This window comes from Solanum stenotomum, chromosome 1 (genome assembly GCF_019186545.1).
Source record: "Solanum stenotomum isolate F172 chromosome 1, ASM1918654v1, whole genome shotgun sequence".
Taxonomy (NCBI): Eukaryota; Viridiplantae; Streptophyta; class Magnoliopsida; order Solanales; family Solanaceae; genus Solanum; species Solanum stenotomum.
This window is the reverse complement of record NC_064282.1, coordinates 67728231-67742191: the sequence shown is the minus strand read 5'-3', so window position 1 is coordinate 67742191 and position 13961 is coordinate 67728231. Positions and strand designations below refer to the sequence as shown.

The 13961-nt window shown below is 32.4% G+C and overlaps 2 protein-coding genes across 2 annotated transcripts in view; one reads left to right on the top strand and one right to left on the bottom strand.

The window, feature by feature from the left end:
- Positions 1-155: 155 nt before the first annotated feature.
- Positions 156-1034, bottom strand: LOC125855658 (uncharacterized). Its single transcript, XM_049535413.1, has 2 exons — positions 611-1034; positions 156-484 (listed from the first exon to the last, which is right to left on the bottom strand). The coding sequence occupies exons 1-2, from the start codon at positions 1032-1034 to the stop codon at positions 156-158; spliced, it is 753 nt and encodes a 250-aa protein (XP_049391370.1).
- A 2689-nt stretch (positions 1035-3723) lies between these two features.
- The window catches only part of LOC125855647 (protein fluG-like), a 12445-nt gene continuing 2207 nt past the window's right edge, over positions 3724-13961 (top strand). Inside the window, exons 1-9 of the mRNA XM_049535406.1 lie at positions 3724-3894; positions 6980-7231; positions 8136-8201; positions 8288-8402; positions 8482-8587; positions 8664-8820; positions 8896-8991; positions 9128-9176; positions 12987-13261. Coding sequence (XP_049391363.1) covers positions 3727-3894; positions 6980-7231; positions 8136-8201; positions 8288-8402; positions 8482-8587; positions 8664-8820; positions 8896-8991; positions 9128-9176; positions 12987-13261 — 1284 coding nt within the window. The 5' untranslated portion in view covers positions 3724-3726. The remainder of the gene's footprint in view (positions 3895-6979; positions 7232-8135; positions 8202-8287; positions 8403-8481; positions 8588-8663; positions 8821-8895; positions 8992-9127; positions 9177-12986; positions 13262-13961) is intronic.

Genomic DNA, 13961 nt, shown 5'->3' with positions numbered 1-13961 from the left:
TCTTCAAGTAGCCTTGTTACTGGGAGATCTCGTGCGTCTTTTGTTGCTGAGTTAAGCGACTCTGCTATGTTAGATGTCATGGTCATTGTTCTATTACATGTGGAATGTGCCCTTGACCATTTACTATAGCCAATTTCATACAGGTAAGCCTTCACTCAATGATCAATTCGATTAACTTCAACCATATAGTAATCAAAATCTTGCACAGTGTATGCGCGAGCCATTGCATAATATATTTCCCTTAATTGTAATTGGTTCCTCCTGAAATTTTCTTTGATGTTTTTCCACACATGCCACATACATGCGTAATGTGGTAAATCTGGAAATATAACCGATATAGCTCTAATTATGCATTGATGCCTATTTGATACAAAACACATTTTATCCCTCACTCCATACGCTTCCTTGAACTTTTCAAAAAACCATTGCCATGATGCATTATTCTCGGAATCAACAATTGCGTATGCGAATGGTAATATATGTCCTAAACAAATCATAATGAACTGTAAGTGTGGTATAATGTTTGAGAAAAAAATGATTTGTGGAGGCAATTAATGCGATCTGTATATGTGGAAAAATATATTGAAATAAATAAGAGTTGTATACATACCTCCAGCGTCTTGACAACTAGCAATTAGAAATGTTCCATGATAAGCTGCTTTGAGAAAGCTACCATCAACAATTACAATTGCCCTGCAATTTACCCAACCTTGTATTGAAGAATTTAAAGCCACAAAAGCATAGTGAAAATGTCCATCGACTGTTTTTTGTAAACTGACAATAGATCTTGGATTTGATTGTGTCAACATGTGCAAATATCTTGGTATCTTAGCATAGGATTCTGTGGGATCACCCCTAACCATTTTCAATGCTTTTAACTTTGCTCGATGTGCTTTCCAGTATATCAAATCAAGTCCAAATTGTTTATTCATATCAGTAATTATGTCTCTTGCATTGTATACAGCTTTTGGATCATGATATTTGTATTGTATTACTCTTCCAAGTATAGTTGAGGTAGCAACTCGTTGCGACATTAGTCTATCCTTTGCAGGACAAGTGTGTTTAGCAATGAATCGTCTCACTTTGAATATTTTTGACTTGTGCAATGCTGAGCATTTTAATTTCCAAGTGCAATCCTCATTTACACACCGAATGAAGAATTTAAAATGTATACAAAGTTTTACTGAATGAATACACTGATATGTATACATGAATGCAATGTATACATGAATGTGCATTCACGTGATAAAAACCCAGTCATGATAAAAGATAATTCGATACTCTGCTTAATTTTTTGAGTGATTGAATACATGAATATGTATACAATAATGCATTGTATACATGACTATTCAATCATGTGATAAAAACCAATCTTTTGATAATATTAATTTCCGTCAACTTGTAAAATTTATAAGTGATTGGATTCATAAAGTATACCATTTTTGAAAAGGTATACATTGTAGTAGATAACATAGATTCATATTCTACTTATACTAATTGAATAATACCTTGATGAACTTGATCTGTTCACTTTAAATTGAAACTTCTTTCGAATTGCATAATTTTCAATGATAGACTTCAAAATCTTCTTATCCTTATATAGTTGACCTTTTGAGGGTACGTTAGCAGCATCACTTTCAATAATATTGCATTGTTGAAAATATGTAATCTGCCGAGTAGCCATGTCATTATATTCAATTACACTTAAATTGTCTGCGTTGGTGTTACTATGTGGTATGATTTGGGTATCGACCTCCTCATATTCTTCTCCAATAATTGAAAGTGTATGATGAATATCTATAGCTTTCCAAGTTATGCACAATGGATAGTCTTTGAAGTTTCCTGAACCTATTTTCAATTCGATGTATACTTGTAATCCCATAGTGTTTCGTATCCACATAGGCATAGAATTTTCATCAATTTTATAATGAAATTCAAACGAATTCAAGGAAGTATCGACATTTAGATGGCTTGAAATCAAGTGAGTGAATCCGTTGAAATCAATATTTGTTGTAATAACTACCCCATCCATGGAATAATTTACAAAATTATTTGTGCTATCCCATTTTCCGCTATGATGAATCAACACTATCAAAGACGCCATTTATTTGTTGAATTTGTAGTAGAACCTCGTTAATTTATTTTTTTGTATTGGACATGAAGTTTATGAATTTATGGAGTTATGGACGCTGAATCGCTTATTATCTCTGGCAGTCATATGGTTTCCCACGTATCGTCTTTAATGCCAGTTGAGTGTGGCGGTTAGTTTCTCCAAAAAAAAAAAACCCTATTAGTTGCAGTATGTTAATAATGGGCTATTTTGTGCTCCTTATTTTTTGGTCTATTAAATGCATTTTAATTATGGGCTATATATTGCTAATTTTCAATAATAGTTGTATATATATGTCATTTACTCCAACACAAAATTCATATTTGTATGCTATAGCAACGTTTGCATAATTGCGCTCCATAGCAAACATATATATGTATAATTCGCTATACATATACAAAAAAAAACAGTTGTATAATTCGCTATACATATACAAAAAAAACAGTTGTACAATTCGCTATACATATACAAAGAAGGTAGTTGTATAATTCGCTATACATATACAAAAGAAAGCAGTTGTATACAAAAGATCAATTGTATAATATGTGTATGTATAAAATGAGAAAGAGAGAAAGGCAAAAGAAAACTGGGCAGAAAAATATTTGTATTGTATAATTATAAGTGTATAGGACGAAGATATACGTATTTGCATGTGTATATACAATTTTCTCTCGCTTTATACAAACAAAAGCGCAATTTATACATTTCATTTCTGTTTGTATAGGCGAGAGAGGCAAGGGTGGCGAGTGAGATTTGGGAGAGTGGCGAGCGAGATCTGGGAGAGGGGAGAGAGCGGAACGAAAATATATGTATATATACAATTTCCTCTCGCTTTATACAAACACAAACACATTTTATACATTTGTGTTTGTATAAAACCGAGAGAGGCGAGCGAGACTGCCACCAAACGAGAGTGGTGAGCGAGATTCCACCAAGGAGAGTGGCGAAAATAGCAATAGTTTGCTATAGGGTACAATTAAATCAAAGTATATTTATAGCATTAATTTTAATTAATAGTTTGCTATTATACACAATTTTCCCTTTGATTTAGGGTCAAGTTTTGTTTAAGTTTGACCTATTTTTCGTAAATAACTCTTGGTTCTATTTTATATTCCCTCTCTTTTAAAATAGTTATCACGTTTTGCTTCTCGAAAGTCAATTTGACTTATTGTCAAAACTAAATTAGATTAGACTAATTTTATACTTTAAAAACTATATTGTTTGTATTAAAAAATTATATGAAAAATAAAATAAAAGGCAATTTTTCTCATAGAAATGTGATTCAAATATATATCTTAAAATGTTGGTCAAAATTCATTGATGGAAGTATATGTTAGCCTTTAGGCTTTTAATATTAAAAAAAAAAGAGAGAGAGAGAGAAGGATATAGGAAAAAAAATATTGTATAGTAGTAATTAATAAGGGGATCCATGAGCTCCACATGTCAATGAGCAAAAGGCTCATACAGATCTTTTGGATCTAGAGAGACAATTTCACATGGCCAACATAAGTTTACTAGTGTAACGATTTTTATGGTCATTCCAATAATATTAAGGTGGTGAATTTGGGAAGAGTGTATAGGAATAGAGATGTGAAATTGGTAACGGAAGACAAAATATGGAGAATTTTGAAGAGCTTAAAAGAGCAGTGGACAGCGTAGAAATGGTAGATGCTCATGCACACAACATTGTGGCGCTCGACTCCACTCTCCCTTTCCTTAGCTGCTTCTCTCAATCTGTAGGAGGCAAAACTGCATCTGATTTCCCTAATTCCGCCGACTTCAAGGTACAACCAGCTTCTTCTGACATGATTTTGTTAAGTACAAAAATGTGGGCTAGTTAATTATATAAGTCCGACCAATAATAAATAAATATATATATTCTAAGAAACAAGTTTCCTGACATGCAAAAATAATGGAAATAAAATTTATCATATTCACTTTCTTCCAAGCCTATCAATGCATAATTTCCATTGGTAAAGTGACTACATTAATAGGACCAACACTAATGCACAGATTTTTTGAGAAGATAATCGAAATGAAACATGCCAAGAGAAAGAGCATTTTAGCATTTCGTTCTTACCATCTCCACTTTTAAGAATGTAATATTAGTATAGTATGAATTCAGCCAGGAATACGACAAATATAACTTTAAAGTGGAAAGAATGTAAGTAAAAGTTAGATTACCGTTTTATTTCTATATTAAATTTAAATATTATAAATTATTTAAAAAATACTTCTACATTAAATTTAAATGTTATAAATTATTTAAAAAATTAAATCTTAAGTACTAGTAAATTATTATATTAGTATATGAATCAACCATCATAAAGTCTCTTGAATATGTCTTCTTTGTCTAATTTCATATTGGAGAAAATTAATAAATCATTTGTTTTGTTCATCTTCCAATTGGAAACATGAATGTTTATGTTTGTCCTCCCCCAAAAAAAAAAGAAAAAAAAAGCATACAATCTTATATTATACTTTTTTTTATATATAATTATTTGTATTATTGTGGAGTATATTGCATAAATTTTACTACCACTAACTCTCCACTATGTGAATATATGTAACTTCCACTAATTATATGCATTATGATTTTTAATCACACTTCTCATCCTCATCAATGATCTCGATCAAATGGATTAATGTAATATTAATGACAATTTTTTGTGTTCCTCCATCATATCCTATAAACAGTGACATGTGACACAATATTATACACTTGAAACAATTGAAAAGAAAAAGAGCAAATCTCTATGATCTCTTCTCTTGTTTCTTTTATTTGTTTTATTTAGTGTTTATATTTCTTGTTTGTTGTTATTGTACAACTTTCTATTGGATTGTTATTGTTATTATTGAGAATTTACTGTGGTTTGCTGCTTTATACATTAGCCTAGCATGTGGTATTTTAGTATCCTCATTTGAATATTTTATTTGAAATAAGTCAAATTAGTTAGGAAGTGTTTTGGAAGGTTAAAAATAATTTAAAATAAGTTTAAAATGACTTAAAATAAGGTAAAAACCAAAAGTAGGCCTCCCCTACATTTTATTTTGACATAAAAGTCATTTAAGTTCGACTTTTTATTTTTGATTTAAAAACTACTTATTTTAAGCCAATACAAACTGTCTCTTAGGTATTTTTACTTAATGCACTTTTAGTCAATTTTATAATTAAGGATGTATTCTTTTTATTAGGAAGATATATGTACTTTTGTTTTTTTGGTAAATACCAATATATTTCAAGGAGATAAAATATTTCATTTGCAATACAAAATTTACATGAAATATTTTGAGATAAACGTGCAATCCACGTGCTTAATGAAAACAATTGAGGTCGACCCTATTTAGACCAATAAAGTGATTAAATCTTAATAAAGACAAATACACTTAATTGCCGAAAGTCTATACTAATCAGATTCAGGCTCCATAAGGTGAAAACACATGAGGCTTAAAAGAAAAGTAAGATGAACATATCGCAATTGAGGGAGTAATGAATTTCTTTTTAACATCAATAGTGCATTTTATTCATCTTCAAGAAAAAGATATAGTAGGAATGTGAGAGTTGTCTAGGCTAAAAAAACTCACCATCCTAAGTTCGACACAATGATATATATTTTTTTTTTTTGGAAATTAGAAGCAATCACGAATGTAAGATAACAGGTGATACTTTGCTACAAGTGACACGATATAAAAACATGTTGGTTAGCAAAATAAGAACCAAAGTGCTCTTAAAATAGGAATACTCGGCCTATATAAAAGGAAAATTAGTACGACATAGAAGCCAAGACTTTTATCATATAATGTGGAAGCCACCATGCCTAGACTGCAGGAAGCTGACTTAATATGGAGCTCAGTATTGCTTTCCAAACAAAGGAGAATAATTTGGTTGGCCTACCAAGAAAGACTACTTACGAAGGAGAGCTTAGTAAGCCAGAATATTCCCACTAATATTAACATATGGTGCCTTTTTGATGAGGACGACTAGGATCGAAGAGACACAACTCACCTTTTGGCAAGATGTGGATGGGTATCAGCAGTCAGAATTAGATTGAGTAGCTAGCTAGGGATAAAAATACATTGCACGGGAGTACTTAACACACTCAAATAGATCAAGACAAGAAGGTGGAAACATGAATTCCAAATGGAGATAGTAGCATTTGAATGAGGGGCAATGATATATCTACTACACATGGCAGTCAAGGAATAACAAAAATTTAAGTCAACGAGTATACAACCTGACTTTGTTATTACACAAATACAGAAGGAAATACATGAAATAATATACATGTTACAATGCACAACGAAAGCAAATTGATTTCAGGAGTTGATATTGAATATTATGTAATTAGATGTTGGTTTCTGAGATCTAGTGGTTTGAGCTACCCTTCTTAGAAGGTGGCCGAGAACATTAGAGGCTCCTTAGGCTGTATGTATTTGGTTGGTGAGGTAATATTTCACATTTTATTACCAAAAAAAAAGCATCTTTTGTGTGCCTCTCTCGGGATGCCTATCGAACATGACTCTTTGATTTTTCAGGCAACAATTATTTCCTTATTGTACATTTCAATTATGTAAATGTGATATGAGTCTTGGCTTCTATGTTGTACTTCTCCACATGTACTTTTGATCAGAATAACATAGAGATAAAACAAAAATAAAAGTTCCCTCCACACATCTTATTTAGGAGTGTGCTTGTATTATAAATTGTTACTTCATTCATGATGTCTGGCCAAGGACAAGCCGATGGTGTTCTTCTCATTTGAAATATTTACTTATTAATTTTATCTTGTCATAATCATGGATCTGTTCTTACACAGTATCATTTTCTCCCTTTGTCATTCTTCTTACATCAGTAACTGTATCTTCCAGGTGAATCTAAATGAAATTTGTGAACTGTATGGCTCAAGCTTATCCTTGGATGCTGTTGAGGAATCTCGTCGATGCTTAGGGTTGGAGGCGAGTGCTGCAGTTTGCTTTAAAGCTGCAAGAATTGTTATCTTACTTATTGACGATGGAATTAAATTGGACAAAAAACTTGATGTCAAATGGCATGAAAGACTTGTACCAACAGTTGGTAGAATACTACAAGTTGAGCATGTTGCTGAAAATATCCTAGAGAAGGTAATGAAATATTTTATATAGTAAACGAGATACACAACATCATATATATATTAGGCCTTTAATCGCACCTTAAAACTGTTCCCTAAATTACTACTACAACATATTGTGATGTTGATTGGGCTGCTTGTCCTATCACCAGCAAGTCTGTATCAGTGTAGTTAGTTAAGTTTGGAAGTTCTCTTATATACAGGAAATCAAAGAAATAGACTACAGTTACTAAAAGTTCAACAGAAGCAAATTATAGAAGCATAACAAGCACAGTTGCAAAATTGATATGGTTCTTATTATTACTTGGGGAGATTGCGATTGAAACTAAAGTTGCATGTAGATAACAGAAAACACAGTCTATCATGAAAGAAATAAACACATAAAAATGGATTGTCATTTCATAAGGATCAACCGCCAGCTGACATTTTAATATAAGTCCTCAACATTGCTCAACATGAATACCTTAGTTCCAGAGGACTTGTATACATTTTTAAAGTTCCTAGCTCGACGGTGAGGGTATAGTAAGGTGTAACATAGAAAGATGGTTTGGTACTTTCTCCTGTTTACGAGAAGCTACTGTATAAATTAGTTAACATTAACTAATTGCTCACTTGATCAGACATTGTATATAGAGCAGATTATACTTTTGTTTTGTCACATTGAATGAATATTTTTTGTTAGCTCTCTTATGTGTCCTACTTCTTCTTCCCCGTAATAATTAGGACTTATCCCTAGATTATATGGCTATAATGAGACATTTACATCTAATCCTTATGAAGTGTATTACTTGAATCATTGGCATAAGTAAGTGAAAAGCTCATTCTTTCAGCATTCATATCTCTATTATATTTTTCTCATTGTTATATCTACTTTCTTAGATTTGTTAATATATTTCTCCTCTTATATTCTATTGCAGGGTTCAAAAGGGAATTTGTGGACACTGAGTTCATTTATGGAGATTTTCACTAAGGAACTGAAGTCATATCCTTTAATGTTTTAGTCAATATATGTTTCTTTTCATTTATAATGAGTTAAAATCTCGCAAGTTATTCCTTAGTGTTGCACACAGAAGGTGATAAAGTTGTTGCCTTTAAAAGTATTATTGCACATCGTAGTGGCCTTGCAATTAATACAAAAGTCACACAAAAGGAGGCTGAGGAGGGTCTGAATGACATTTTATGTGGTGAGTCTTACAAAATTTGGGGTTCTAATGCATATGGCTGTCAAGTAATTCTGATAATATATAGATGCTGTATTTCCAGCCAGGAAGTCAGTCAGAATCTCAAACAAGAGCTTTAGTGATTATATCTTTATGCATGCTTTGGAGGTTGCTCAAAATTTTGACTTGCCAATGCAGATAGACACAAGGTGAAAAACATACTATTTTTCATGTTATTTTGTTATTATTATTCCTAGTCTTTGAAGACTACATTTTTCATTACAGTTTAGAGGAGAAGGATTTGGATCTTAGGCCAGGGAATCCCCTTAATCTTCGCAATCTTCTTGAGGATAAGAGATTCACTAAGAATCGATTAGTGCTTTTACATGCATCATTCCCTTTCTTAAAGGAAGCTTCATATCTTGCTTCCATCTACCCTCAAGTATGTTTCTTTTCTATCAACATTCCACATTGGAGGGTTTTACACAAGGTTATATTTTTGTTGTCTCCTTTACAGGTCTATCTTGATTTTGGCTTGAGGATTCCTAAGCCTAACTTCGATGGGTTGGTGTCCTCAGTGAAAGAAATTCTAGACCTTGCTCCTGTCAATAAGGTTATTTCTGCACTTCAACGTACAAAAACTATCTTTTCAATTATGCATAAGCGATTTCAAATTATTATATAGACTCCTCCTCCATCGCCTTTATTATTGCACTGTTTATACTCATGTTATGTTTAAATATCCACAGGTCATGATCAACAGTAGTGGCATCGCATTTGCTGAAACATTTTACCTAGGTATGGCTTGATATTCTTATCTTGAATATTACAACAACTTCAAACCCACTGAAATCCTACAAACTGGGTTTGAGGAGGGTAGAGTGTAAGCAGATTTTACAAGTAGGTAGAGAGACTATTTTCTTAAAAGCCCTCCACTCAAGCAAATCAAAGCAGTAATTAAAATAAATATATGATACCTAACCTTAAAGTAGTGCAGAACATATATGCAAGAATTATAACACTGAAAACAAGGTGCAATCACCTAAACATATTATAGGTGATTTGACCTAAGTTAGCTATTCAAACAAACCAATGCTTAGAAAAGGATTTATATATATATAGGTGAGAAGTTGGGGACAATTTGGCTCAAGAGATTTCAACAAGGTTGTCAACAAACAATTTAGGCTCAAATGTTGTCAAAATGGTTGCACACCCTCACAAAATAGTCACAAAAAGGGTATGAACAGTTGGTTTCCCTCTCAAAATTTATGCCCAAGATTATTTCTTGCATTCATGAAAGCTAGACAATCAAACTAACAAGAAAAGATTTAGGATTCAGCAAGCATGCTTTCAAGTAAAACCTTACCGTAGAAGGCACTTCAAACACAATTATTTAGCAAAGCCCTACAAGATCAAAAGTGTATGTGTGAAGTTCATTTCAAGGATTACATGAAAATTTAGCTAGTCAACACAAGACTCAAAATGATCATTCAAAAGTGCAGCCATAATGATTTCTTCTTTCCATCATTAGCACAAGGAACATTTCTCATCAAAGTAATATTCAATACATCAATATTGAACAAAATCGATCCTCGAACATTAATTATGAAAACACAAGCATTTTTATTAAATCATGGGGTGAATGAAATAAAGAAAATAAGCTAAACCATCAAACTATTAAAATAAAAATCGAAATATCGAAACTACAATTATCCAAAACTAAAACTAAAAGTAACAAAATACAACTAAAAAGGGGAATATTGGACAAGTTCCCTCACCCCACCAAATTAAAAAGCAGTGTCCTTAATGCAAAACAAAATAAGTACGAGAGGAGAGATATAAAAGTCCCCCTGACAGGATATGCCTATGAAGTGCTCAAGTCTCGAGTATCAGAATGGACATTATCATTTTGGGCATCCGTGCCTAGAAAATATGAATAGGAGGCCGCAAAGTAGTCTCAACCGAGCGACCTGTGCCTGACACATCTGAAGGAGCTATAATGGTTCTAAAGACACCCCACTAGTACCGACTGCGCAGGTCTCTACTCGATATCTCTCAATTTGAGTCATACTGCTCTACTTGGCTTGAAAAAATCTTTTAATGTGTCCTATTTTGTCACACAGATAGCATTTGTGAGTCTTATAGTTGTTAGTAGACTCTCCCTCCTTTCTATGTGGGGTTGAATCACTCTAGAATCAAGAGTGTGACCTATCTCTATATGTTTTTCCTTTAAAATTTCTCTTGTAAGATACAAGAGCATTTTCTTCCTCTTTTTCAAATGATACCACAACCATTTATTTGGCTAGTCACTCCTGTAATAACAACAGACTCTTAAACTTCTCCAAGGATGGTTGTTGAGCTTATCCTTGAATCGATGTAACAAAGGGAATATATTCTACTTTCAAACTAGGAATATATTTCTTCTTATTCGTGCTTCAGAGATAGGCTAATATGGATTCAATAAAGATATCTCAGAACATAAGTTCTTAATCTTTAAAAAATACTCAGTTATAGAGAGATTATGTTGAGTGGTGTTAGCCAATTCATTCTCCAATATCTGTACTAGAGCTTTATTTTTCTCATTGGACAACTGATCGAGGGTCCTCCATATTTCATGAGCTAGTTTACACCTTATAATATGATCAAATAAGCTGGAGGAGATTGACCTCTTTAGGATTTAATCTGCTTCCAGTTTTTGTATGCATTGTTATTTTCTTGTCCATCAGTAGGAGGACTTCTGTTACTCCCATTAACAACATCCCACAAAACTTCGTCCACAAGCTAGGTATGATTTCATGCATATCTTCCATACCTTATAATTTGACTGGTTCAATGACTCCATCCCCAATCTGTTAGCACGATTGTTGAAATCCATATAGAGAAACCAATTGAATTTCCACCAACTCGATCTTAAAATAAGAAAACCAGGAAGCCAATGTATGACTATGAATCTGATACCATGTAGAGAATAATAGTAGAAAAGTATAATTAGGAAGACTTTTTTGCTTGTCTAAGATCATTATCTAAAATAGAGAGGCTCAACTAAAGAGAGGAAGCTAGAGAGGATAAGAAATATTTTGAATGACTTCTTGAATTGCTTTGATTTGTCTTGAATACAAATGTATAACACCATCCCCTATTTATAATTGTCTATGAATGGTTCTACAAATTCTTCTAGATACATTTACAAGAAAATTTATTAAACCTATCTTATAGCAATTACTCTAGAATATTTAGATACTTCTTCAAGATAATTATCTATGTTTCTACACTAGGATATTCTACAAAAATCTATGTTATTCAAAAAAGTCCTCGTTAACTTTTTTTTCACAGGCCTCACTCAGCTATAAACTACCTCAATAATAAACTTTTCAGAATTTTGCTTGATGATTAAGGACAAATGGAGTGTTTCATTATTTCAAACCTCTAACATTAAGATAGTTTAGCAGAATCCTTGACTAATGAAGTAGTTGTAAAAATTATAGTTAGGTTAAGGGTTCACATTTTGTATATTCTAGATACAACATATCTCATGCAAGGGAACTAGGATCACGGGGATAAGTTTAGTATGCTCTCTCAGCTCAATGTAATCTTGTTTTGAAAGATGAATACAATGTGCAGCTGGTATTAAGGTATGTACGAACGTTAAAAAGAAAGCCAACCATGCTAACGACAAGAAAATAAAAGGTGAGTCAATAATGTTGCTAGCATTAATGGAAGAATACATGATTGTAGCCCGTGATTCTTGGGCAATGAAGTAATCAAGTACGAAAAGATTGAACTCTCACTACGAACTGCTACTAATCACCTCAAACAACTTTGTCTTTTGGTATACTCTGTAGGATTAAATAAGTTCAATGATACTCAAATAGCTATACAAAGGAATTCAAACTAAATGTTAATCAAAATGTCAAACCCATGCCTTGGGTCAGAATCATAACTTTATTATATTTCCACATTATCCATACTCCAATGAGTTCAAAACTACAATAAATTTCAAAATTCTATATCAAGTCGACCTTCAGTTTAATAATTTACACTCTCTTAAACCTAGTTCAAAGTACCAATCTTATTTTGTGATCATGGTTGGGAGTTTTGCGATTGAAAAGTGCAGTCCAATAACGTTTCTATGCGATTACAAGTAAATGCCACGCAACTGTGATACACTGAGGCCCAACTCTAACTCTTTTTCAAGTGATTAGAAGGTCTGTACACGCATAGGAAAAAAATCTAGTATAAATAAGTGAGGTTTTAGAAAATAAAATTCACTTGATCACTTTGGGTCCCAACCCAAACACCTTAAAATAGTTGCAAATGTACATTATAACTTGTTCAAAATCTCTAGACCCAAAACTAAGTGTTAAATCTAACTCAAAGGTTGGGCTGTTACAAGAAATAAACTATCTTGCTTCATAGAGTGCGAAAACAATTTTTCACTTTGATCAAGCAAATAGTTCCTTTAGAATCTGCACAGAATAGAGAATCATCGCCAAACAACTAACATCCGACTTGAATATAATATGAAAGCTAAGTGAGTTGTTCTTATTTTTTTAAGTATCTTCTATGTATTTTGTAGTAACTATAGTCTCAACTTGGTTTTATATATAGGTGCAAAGAAAGCACGTGAAGTGGTATTCAATGTCCTATGGGATGCATGCGTCCATGATGAACTTTCAATTACAGAAGCTATTGCACTTGTTAAAGCTATTTTTGCAGAAAATGCAAAGCAATTCTACAAGCTTGATGCTTCATCAAGATATTCTGATGTAGAACCTCAGTCTTTATCATATCCCTTCAAAAAGGAAGAGTTAAATGGTCCATTGACAGATGTTACAGCTGTTCGCATTATTTGGTTAGATTTCTCTGCTCAACATAGATGCCGTGTAAGCTTTACCTTGTGTTTTTACCTATATAAAGATTACGAATTGCTTAATGATATGTTTTTCAATGCCTACAACGTACCCAAATCTCTGTTCCACTTTAAGAAAATACAGGATTTTGAATAGTCTACAAATAAAGTTATTATCTATCAACAAAAAAAGGGGTTAATACCTCAGATGATCACTCAACTATCCAGTCTTTCCTCAGAAAGTCACTCACATGGTGACTTTTTAGTAAAAATTAAAAGTTGAGTGACTTTCTGAGGCAAAAGTGGATAGTTGAGTGACCATCTGAGATATTAACCCACAAAAAAAGATACATATATTGGGTAGTTAGTTTAAAGTAAATCATGATGTACTTGTGATTACAACAGTCATACCCATCAAAACTGTGGATTAATGTTGTTGCACAAGATATTTGAAGGAGCATATAATACTTAACTCAGTTTCATCTAGGGTGTGTTTGGTATGAAGGAAAATGTTTTCCTAGAAAATGTTTTCTTGGAAAACAAGTTGATTTTTGACTTATTTTCTCATGTTTGGTTGGTGAGTAGAAAATATTTTCCGAAAAAGATTTTTAGTATTTGATTTATGAATGAAAAATGTTTTTGAAAAATTTCTTTTATTTTTACTAGAGTAGAAAATAATTGTTGAAATTGAAAATATTTTTTAAAAACAAACTTAATTTTTTTGGGGGTGGGGG